Raw genomic sequence first — 10,308 nt, forward strand, 5'->3', positions numbered from 1 at the left:
TTCACAGAAAGGTGCTATCATTGCCTGAATGCTGAATCCTAAGGGGAGTGGGACATGTGTGCTTAGAAGTTTGTAGCTCTCATCATTGTTGCTGTCTTGGCAGAGTTTGCTTTTCTAGGGGATTGCAAATCCCCCTCATAAATAAGCTCTGATTCTAAACCCACACTGCTTCTGGGATTGATTTATAGAGGAACAGAAGCAATAATGTAGATGCCTTTTGTACTGTGCTATTTTGCCTTGTTTAAGAGTCATGAAAGATTTTGATTGATTTGTAGAACGAGGCCTGCCCTTAAATCTCATACAACCTCTGATCACAGGAGTGGTGTAAGTCAATGTCAACAGACTTTGAGTCTGGTCTTTGAGTGCAGAGCAGGCCCAGAGATTTCACAGGATACACATGACAAATGAATCTCTCTTTATTTCCATTCACCAGGATCTGTATCTGGGACCCACAGTCACAAGCCCCCTTGCTCTCCTGTGTGCTGTCAAAGCCAGCATCTCCTGTGCAACAAGTACTAACGGGTCTTGGATCACGCACCACGCTGTGCAGCTGTGTTCCCTTACACACAGTGCACCTTGCAAAACGATTTGTGGATCAAAGTGTTGGGGTAGGGAGGGATTCACAGTAGATTGAGCAGTAGCTCTTTCTTGAACTAGCTCTGTGTGCAAGGGTGGGCCCTTTGCTAGCACACACTGGTGTGGTGTCAGGGACCAGGCACAGTACTTCTCTAGTGCTTCTCACTTGAGGCTCTGTGAGTGCCTGTAAGAAGAAACAGTGTTTATTCTCAGAATGGCAAGGTAACGTTAGAGCTTCTGTTTTGGAGAATGGGAGGAGATGCACTGAACCAGTCTGAAGGCCTGTCCTGCTCTTTGGTACCTAGAGCTGCAAAAGCAGTGGGGCTGGGTCCTGCGAGACTTGTACAAGTTGATGTGCCAGGTGTCAGCACCAGGAACAAACAGAAGTAGTCCCTGTTCTGACTGTTAAAGCAGCTACCAGCATCTTTTGAAAACTGCACATAAAAAGTGTAGGTTTGGCTCATTTCTGAATGAGTGTAACTGTATGTGCTTCTGGTGTGGCTGGTGCTGATATGTCTCTTCTGTGCTGCAGGATGGTGGGTTGCTGAGCCGTGGTGGGGCTGGTGGTCCTTGACTGTGGATTTTTGAAGTTCTGTGGAGTGTAGGTCAATCTTTGTTGCTTTTGTTGAAGGCTGCTCTTGCATTCTTTTATCTGGAAGATTTCAATAGGAGCTGATAAAGTCCCAGTAGCTACCATAGGGCATCTGTTGGCAGACTACTGAAAAGTACCAGCATGCACACTTCCTTAGAGCAGTAAGATAGTTTGTTTATATTATTTTTTTCACCATAGACTCAAAGCCATATAAACCAACTTCCTTTTCTTCTGAAACTCATGGAGATGTTGTGCAAGAAGTCAAAGTAGAAGATGAAGAGGAAAATTCAATGTACATATCTGCTGCTTACTGCATCTTTGTTCAGCATCATTATTTCACCCCAGCCTCTGGGTGGGGATTCAGCTTGGTTCAGGCTGTGATGTAGACCTCCAGGAGTCCCCCGACGGAGTGCATTCGGTAGAACACACCCAGTGGGAGGCCAAAATTCACGATCACAAACCAGGTGGAGTAGCCGTAAAATGTCTTTTCCAGTCCATTCTCAAAGGCAGGGTGAGCCCCAAATGTGGGCATGACCCACAGCTAAAGAGATGTAAGGAAAAAAGAGCACGTCAGAGGATGACAAACTGTCTCCTACCTGCACTCTAATCTCAGCGCTGGCCTAAATTGTTGTAGGAATATTTCAGGGGTTTCAGAGGAGTCTCCTAGCCAGGGAAGAGAAGGAGAATCCCCTAGTTATGCTGCTGACTCTTTGCTATAAGTCAAATCCTGTCAGATTCCTGGAAACTTAATGATAGCCTCATTCTGCCCCTGCCAGCTTCCTCTTTTCACAGAATCTCACTATTTCCTTGGCCAATTTGTTTCCACTGGATTAAGGCTTCAGTGAAGATCCTTGTTAATTCAAGATCCCAGAGCACTGTGTACTTTATTGGGTGAGTTTCAATTCTGGAGACTTGTCCTTAACAAAGATTCACTGCTTGTGCCTCGTGTTTCTCCATGAAACACCATTAATGAGTTTGCTAACTTTTTCAGAGTTTAAAATTTTGGTACTTAAGTTTTATTAGCTGTCTCCTTCCTGCACCCAGGAAACGTAGCCATATTTGACTTCTGGGTTAAAAGAGAGACCTTATGAGTGGGGGATAAGCAGCAAAACCAGTCTTGACTTGCCTCACCAGTATGTTGAAACTGGGAAAAGGTTTTCTGTCTGGAATAGCAGTTCAAGAGAAAGACAAAGAGAGCACATTGGTATCACAGGTCATCATGGCTCAGCAAAGCTATGACATGGCAGCGAGAGCAATACTTACTATGATGTTGCACAAAACCAAGAAGAACGAGATCTCCCTTAATGCTTTTCTCTTCCAATTCAGGTGAGAGTAGCTGTGGATATAGGACAGAGAAGCTTTCCGAATCTCCTGTCCCAGCTCCAGCATGCTCACTCGTCTCTGGCTGTGGGCTTCGTGATTCTGCTCTTCTTTTATTTCTTCCTCTTTGCCAGGAGACATCTGCGTGTGCTCCTGTTCGCTGCTTGTCGTGGTTTCCTCTTCACTAGGTAACTCTGAAGCTGCTGCATGCTGCCCAATGTGTCCTGTGTGTATGGCCTCAGCTGCTGCTACAAAGGGTTGCCGGTGAAGCCCATCAATAATGAAGACATTTTGGGTGATGTTCTGAAAGATGAGGAGAACAGAATAGGACAGGATGAGACTGTTCAACAGGTCCCTGGGGTCAGTGGCCACAAGGGCAACAATGGAGAAGTAGCACATGCCGATCTGGCCGAGGGCTGCCCCCATCAACAGGATCACATCCAGGCTGCGGGTTGGGTTCTTCAGTGTGTCCAGCTCCCTTTTTTCCAAGGCGTGGATGATTGTCCCAATCACTGCGCCCACACTCATCAGGGGCAGGAGCACAATGTAGTAGGAATAATACATCACGAAGACCTGGCGATTGGGGGCTGAGCCGGTGGCCTGGATCTGGTACATCATGAAGACACAGATCCCAATGATTACAGCAGCGGCGCCCAGCAGTGGCCCAAAGACCACCCCTTGGAGCTTGAACTTGGGCTTGATGTGAGGGACGTGGTGGTGGCTGATGCGTCTCCCCACGTTCTTCCACATGACATACAGCACGGAGCAGCAGACGAGGCAGTACTCGGTGTTGAAGGGGTAGAGCAGGATGTAGCCCTTCTGAAAGATTTTGCAGATGGTTGTGTTTGGGCATGTGCATGAGGCAGTCTCATTGCCTGGAGCATGAGAAGAGGAAGGCAACAATTAAGAGGGAGATGGCCTGGATTTCATGGCTATCTTTGGGAGTTTCTTGAGTGCAGGCACAACATCTGTCTCTATCTCAGAAAGAGCCATCAGTAGGAAGTGAAGTGATTACCACTCAGCCCTCAAGGCTGTCAGGATTCAGAACAACAGGGTTTAGCAAATGTCTCTTCCTAAATACAATAACATAGGTGCTGGATGAGAGAGACACCCCTTTCTTCATAGTGAAGCCTCCTCTATCTCTTCCCTTGGAATATTAGTTTCCCCTTTTCCCCTGTATCCTCAGAAAGAAAACCACAACAATTACGTTTGAGTCTTTTCTGGTCTGACAATCTTTTGCTTGCAGTTGATAGGTAAATGTGAGCAAAAATGCTAATTTATGGTGGGTTTTTCCTTTCCTAGCCCTCAGTTCCAGGGTTTTATAACAGATCCTCAACTCCAGGTGAAGATGTTCTCCCCTTGCAGCCCATCTCTTTGAGACAACCTCCAGTAACAGGGAAGTTGCAGCATTTGGGGGAACTGATTGTGATATCTGAATTGCTGTGATCAAGAACTGTTGTCTGTCTAGAAGTCATCTAAATCAGCCTAACACAGAGGGACGTGAAAAAAAGAGCCTTGCCTGCAAATCGCTGCTCCACCTCACGCAGCTGAGACTCAATCTCCATGTGAATGGTGTCGTTGGTCACCGCCAAGAGCCAGAGGAGGAGGTTAGTGGCTATGGTCAGCATCAGCCCACACCTGGGAGAAGAGAAAGGCACTTCTACAGCATGTTGCTTGTGGAGATTGTTTATGACCTATGTGTCCATCTGCCATGTGGTGCTGCCTTTTGCTTCTTACTTCCCCGTACACAGATGCGTGCACAAACGTGCGCACGCAGTGCCTTTGTGCCTGATCTGCATATGGGTGTTGGAGTGTGGCTTTGCACACACAAGTAGGGCTGAGTAGCTTCCCATTTGGCCATTTCCAAAGGAGCAGGGCAGGCAGTGCTGGTGAAACTGGCCAAGGTCTGGGTGCAGTTGAGGGTGGGAAAGCTGAGACATCTCCCAGTGATGGGAATGGGGAGGCCACCCCACCTCATTCTCCAGTCAGTGAACTGTCCCTGAGCTGTGCAGCAGGAAGGTATTTGGGGTTAGGAGGAATCAACAAGCTTTGCAGTGCTCCAGGGCACAAGAGAAATCCTAACGGAGCTGGTAACCCGAGGTCAGTGGAGGGAGGATGGGTCTGGTCAAGTCATAGCTTGGTTCTTGTGTGATGCAGAGTGTAGAGAGTCTGTGTAAGATCAGATGAAGACAGTTCTAGCAGAAATAAGCATAAGCAGATAGAAAGGAAGAGTTTCTTTAGAGGAGTAGAAGGCAATTTTTCCCCCCTCTTTGTACCTGGTGAAGTTGTGCTGGACTTGAATGCAGTCTTTAGAGTGATGCCACAGAAAAAAAGCCTGCAAATCAATAATAATATGTGAGCAGAGTGAAGCTGGCAGCCTGCCGCACACGTGGTGGCAAGGGACAGGCAAGCAAGAAGGCACATGTCTGAGTGGGAGCAAACCTGCCTCTGTGCAAGTGCTGCTGGGGCATGTGTGCACCTGCATCTTGGTGTTGAGGCATGTGCTGGCATCCTTAGGTGCCTGCACCTAATGCAGATCCAGGCAATCTGCTTTCCCTGTCCTGTATATGTGGGTATTTGCTGCTGAGATGGGAACTACTTTACTTTTCAAAAATGTCTTTGGGCCTGGAAAGATGATGATTAATATCAGGGTAACAAGTTGCAAATGTGAGCTATTTTTGTGCACAAAGGGTTTTGTTTGGGAAGATGCGTTAATAAATAGAGAGGCTGCGTCTCGGACTGGTGCAAAGACATCTCTGGCAAAATCTGGCATTTCCTCTCCTCTCTCTCTGCTTTGATGCTTCAAAACAAACTCCTCTGGATCCTGCAGTATGTCAGGTATTGCTAGAGTGATTTCTTTCTAAATCTTACTACTTTCTCAGTCTGGCACATGAGGAGTGGGGTGGTATTTGAAATGGCATGTGATACTTTAATGACTTTAATGCTTATGAGAATGCCTCACGTGCACCCACTTTCCCAAGTCTCCCCACTTCCCCCCACCCCTTGGGCTCCCAGGAATGGGACAAAAAAAAGTAAACAAGCTTCTAAAAGGGTAACACGCCATACCTGGGTGCAAATAAAAAGGATTTCAATGCTGGGGAACACAATTTCCACCCTGGATTTGCACTGGATGAGAATCGCGCTGTAGCCGATCTGAAACACGTTCAGGAGAATGCTGAAACTGCCGAACAGCAGCACTGACCCTGGGCAAACAGCAAAAGCACCAGTAAATAAACAGAGATGTGTCTGGGGAGCATCTGAGCCCACCTGGGGACTGGAGCCCTCATGCCTCTTGGATTTGAGTGGAGCTGGAGGCCTTCCCATCTGGAAGTCTCATGATTCTGAGAGAAAGGGTCAAAGGAGAGCCTCATTCCTGGACATGGTTGTGTGCTTTGGCTGGTTTAAGATGCTCAGACAATGCAAGGTATTTTCTTGTGCTTGTATACAATGTAGGAAGAGGGTTTTTTGCCTTTTCTGTGTAATCTAGAGTGACAGAGGTAAGCTAATGGCAGGTGGTGGTTTCTGCCTTGTGGAGAAAACCCGAGATGAACGCAGCTCTGCTGAGGCCTTTGACAGCACCTGTCTGCAGATGTTCGGACCCTTTAATTGATTCTCCCGTGTGCCTTGGATGAAAGCCTCTCTGCAGCTTTAGGTACTCAGGTACCTTGTTGCTTTCTTCCCTTTACTTCTCTGTGCTTAGCTGACAAGACTGCGCTAATTAGAAATTCCATAATAGACCAGAGGCAGGGCTGCTTGGAGAAGTGTCATTTCACAAAGTGGGGCAACTACTGATGGGAAATCTCCCAGAAAAGCCTGGGTGTCACTGGGATGTGACTCACACGCCAGAAATCTCCCTGGAAACAGGATTGCTGTGATGTTAAGTAAGGGTGCGGGTGGCATGGGGCCGTTGACACACTTGGAGGGTAAACCTAGTGGTTCTCCTCTCACTTTGCAAAGTGGTTATGCCTAAAACCTTCATCTCTCCCACCATGCTCAGTTGCTGGGCTGCAGGTGGGAGATGCCTGGGTTGTGCTTTGGGAAGAGGCCACACAGTAAAGTTGGACTGAAGGCTGAAGGGTATCCAAGTTCATGGCTTTCCTGGCTGCTCTGGTTCCTCTGTGGCCTCCACTATGCCCATGTCTTCCCCCAGCCTCACACCACAAGCTGAGATTCCCAGTGCCCTAACTACATCTTCTGTGGCTTCTAGCTCTTTTAGTAATAGGGGAAGAATTTCTTTATCTTCCAAGCACTGCAAAGAAGGGGGAAAGCATGATAAATAAAAGCAGAACTTACCCCTGATCCAGATGGGCGCAGCGTGGGAATCGCGGTGCAGCACTGCGTGCGGCTGCCGGCTGGTGCCCAGCAGGTAGTAGATGATCCAGCACAGGCACAAGACCTTGAGGATGGAGAGCAGGATCCAGACATCTGCCAGTGTGATGGCCACGTGGTTGAAAATCATACTGCTGATGAAGGCGCTGCCCAGAAACACCACGTTCATGGCCAGCAGCCCTGAGAAGAGCTGCCCAGCTTTCTGAGCTTGCCTGTCACTCTGCTGCACTGAAGAGCAGTGACGGTACAGCCAGAACTTCTCATAGTGTATTGTGGAGGTCTCTGGTGGGGTTGACGTGGACCTGCTCTTGCAGTGATGGCAGGGCTTTTGCCTTGAGACTTTGTTGCCCGACATGGTTCATCTGCCCGGGGATCACCTACTGCACTGAACAAAGGGAAGGTTTAAAGTAAGAAAGATGGTGGGGGACATGCTGAGATGAGAGGTGGTGTGCTCTGCTGTAAAAACCGCTCGTGTGGTGACCTCCCTTCCCTCTCCAGAAGCTGGATGAGGGGGAAAAAAGATTGGTGTTTAGCCCAAATTAGGCATTAAAAATTTCCCGGTGGACAGAGTCACTGCAGGGCACTGGGGAATGGCCCTTGTGCCAAAAACTGTCCAGAGACACCTGCATTGAAATGGGTATTTGATGTCTCTGTCCTGCCCCACCAGTACCTGGAGCCCTTGGGACCAGAGGTGCCCAAACAGTTCCTATTCTCACCTTTCACACCTCTGTGTACAGCCCTGGGTTCAGGTTTCCTCCTTTCCTTTTGTTGAAGTAAGGGTTAGGTGGAAATACAGAGCAAGCTCAGACCTGCTCTAAAATTCAGAGCTGTTTGATTTTGGTTGATGTGTCCAACCTTTTCCTTGTGTTTTTGGGCTGTGAGAGTTACACCACACTCCTCGTATGGACGTGGAAATTGTGCCAGAGCTGGAGAGAATAAAATGAGGGTCTGTAAGTTTTGATCTAAGCTACCAGGAAAAGATTCAACCTCCTACCCAAGCAGGATGAGATTGAGACAAAGTTAATACCTGGTTTTCTTTCTTTTTCTACTTGTAGCACAGAGGAAAAAACACAGAATCGTGAGCACAGTGACACAGAGAACTTTGAGGGATTGGCCCAGATAAACACCCAGTGCCTGGGAGCTTTTCTATTCAGCTTTTGAAAAATTCTCAGTAGGACCGTATTGCCCATGAGAGAGAAACCTCCTTGCTTGTGTACAGCAACCGGGCAAGATCAGCCTCTATAGATTCAGTAAATGGAAGGTGCCTTCACTCCAGGGAGCCGCTCTGGCTGCAGTGGGGGGTGGCTGGAGTGAAAGCAGACCCCTGAGATGTGTTTGAGGATGGGGAGAATCAAATGTAGTTGTCTTGATGCTTTAGGAGAGAAGTTGTCTGAGGAGGGTTGAAGTTTCAGTGCTTCCCTCTTCCTCTGCACATGCACTGGCGTGCTCTGTCTCTTTGGTCTCTGAGGATTCCGTGCACTTCTGTTAGTGGAGATTGATCCTAAACTCTTCCCCATTTGGCTCCAAAACTCTCCTAACTTAGTAGTGCAGGAGCAAATGCCCTCCCGTCTCCTAGGGCCATAACTCCTCTGCTTTGGGAACAGGGGAGGGAGAGGAGAGACCATAAAATCAGAAGGATGAGATGAAAACCCATCCAGGCTGCATCAGGAGGTACCCCAGTGCCCAGACAAGCTGCACACAGTAGCTGCTGCCGTGGACCCAACCCCTTGACCCAGTTGGTGCGTGCTGCTGAGAGCAGCCAAGCCCCAGCCCTTACCTCCCTGCAGCCTCCTGCTGCCTGCCAAGTGGGAGCAGCTGCCGGCACAGCCTCGGTTACAGCCGATGTTAAAACCACTCGCTGGAGTACCACCAGGATGCATGTGAGTCTTTCTGATGGACCAAGCTGGTGGCAGAAGCCGTCAGGACTGCTCTCCACTGACTGCGGCCTCTGCTCCCAGCCCATTGATTTTTTTTTTTCCACCTTGTTTACTTTGGGCCTATTATTGTCATTATACTAATTACTCAGTGAGAAGCTCTCAACTCTGCCATGGGCAGCCAATGGGGATTAGCTCCTTTATACACCTGCTGAGTTGCCCCATGTCAACGGCCTCGGCACAGGATGTGCCAACTGGTAAAACCACAAGCTGCGGTGACTAATTTGTGCCATGGCTCGGGCAAGTATAGAGCTAATCTCCTGGCACAGGCTTGTGCTGGGAGTGCTTAGCCACACTGCTTTGGCTAAAATCCACTTGAGTTCCCCACTCCCTTGTTTTTAGGTAGATCTTAAGATTTTTTTCTCAGGTATACCATTACTTTGTGCCTTTATCCAGAGCACAGATACCCAGACTGACCCAAAAGGCAAACCTCAGAGTCCAGCCTAGGTGCAGGGACCACGCCAATTTAATGGACTTCTGGCAGAAGGGTTGCTGCTTTTGGGGGTGATAGCTATGACCTATCAATGCTGATCTCAGAGCCAGATACTCACGTGCAAACCCCACAGGGTCAGCCATGTGGGGTTGGGGATGCTTTAGGTCCAAGCTTGCTGTCCTTGTTCCCTCTCCTATTGCAGGGCAAACTGATTTCTGTCTTGGGACTCTGTGGTGAGCTGATCCCCCTGGTTTTGTGGCTGGCAACGGGGATTTGGCATTCCTGATTGAGTTGGGGAGTCTAGAGGGTCCATCAGGAGAGGAAGCACCTCTCCATGGAAGGAGTGAAGTTGTTTGTGTGTCCCTGGATGAACCCCCAAGCCCTGGTGTTCTTGCAGCTGGCAAACACATGAGCTGGGAGTTCAGAGCCATGAAACACTTCCCAAGAAGCTGATTAGGGGTAGGAGTGGGTGGGGGAGCACAGGTTATCATGTGTGGGGATGTGATGAAAGGGATGGAAAACAAGAGTGAAAGGGGCCCTTTGCTCCTGGGCAAGAACACACAGTGTGCACTGGGGTAGCTGCTGCATTTAATGTCTGCCAGCAAAACGGTCATGTTTAATGTCTGACCAAACCGTTGAACTGCTGTGGTGGAGCCTGGACGCTCTCATCTGGGCAGGTTGTTATGAATATCCATGGCTCGATTTGTTCTGCTTTCCTCTGAAGCATCAGCATCTCCAGCCTGCTTGGACGACCATATTCTTGGTTCTTGCTTTGATGCTCTGGGATCCTCTGAGTGCAATTTGGCTCACCTTTAGCTGCCTGGCTTTTCTCTGGACCCCATTCTAGAGGTTAGCAGGGAACGGGGATCTCCCAAGAGCTATGTGGTGGCCTCCTTGTTCAACAAAAAGCCAATGATTTACATGCAAGATGTTAACAAACCTGGCTGTTTCTCAGTGCCATGATCCCAAATTGGGGTGGCTCTGCAGAACTGGGAAATGGAGGCCAGGAGTCTGAATATATCCTGGGGAAAAAAAGTTTGGGTGAAGCAGGAGGTTTTTCTTTTAAAGGTAACTCCAACATTTTAGTTCAGGCCCTGCTGTGCCCCAGTGGTTTTGCCGGTGGG

The 10,308-nt window shown here is 48.7% G+C and overlaps 1 protein-coding gene across 1 annotated transcript; it reads right to left on the reverse strand.

The window, feature by feature from the left end:
- Positions 1 to 1,454: 1,454 nt before the first annotated feature.
- OTOP3 (otopetrin 3) lies at positions 1,455 to 7,172 on the reverse strand. The gene is made up of 6 exons (XM_026861079.1): positions 6,782 to 7,172; positions 5,555 to 5,691; positions 4,765 to 4,823; positions 4,008 to 4,126; positions 2,432 to 3,363; positions 1,455 to 1,709 (listed from the first exon to the last, which is right to left on the reverse strand). Exons 1-6 carry the CDS (start codon positions 7,170 to 7,172, stop codon positions 1,539 to 1,541), a joined length of 1,809 nt encoding a protein of 602 aa, XP_026716880.1. The 3' UTR covers positions 1,455 to 1,538.
- Positions 7,173 to 10,308: the final 3,136 nt, after the last annotated feature.

This window comes from Athene cunicularia (genome assembly GCF_003259725.1).
Source record: "Athene cunicularia isolate RWA chromosome 18 unlocalized genomic scaffold, athCun1 chr18_part1, whole genome shotgun sequence".
Classification (NCBI taxonomy): Eukaryota; Metazoa; Chordata; class Aves; order Strigiformes; family Strigidae; genus Athene; species Athene cunicularia.

Bases quoted from the DNA above. Each gene is read 5' to 3' on its own strand.
- OTOP3 (XM_026861079.1), bottom strand. From the start codon at position 7,172: ATGTCGGGCAACAAAGTCTCAAGGCAAAAGCCCTGCCATCACTGCAAG. The intron at 4,127-4,764 runs GTACAAAGAGGG...CTCTTCTCCCAG, and splicing joins GTCCAGCACAACTTCACCAG to GTGTGGGCTGATGCTGACCA. The intron at 3,364-4,007 runs GCAAGGCTCTTT...CTCATGCTCCAG, and splicing joins GGTGGAGCAGCGATTTGCAG to GCAATGAGACTGCCTCATGC.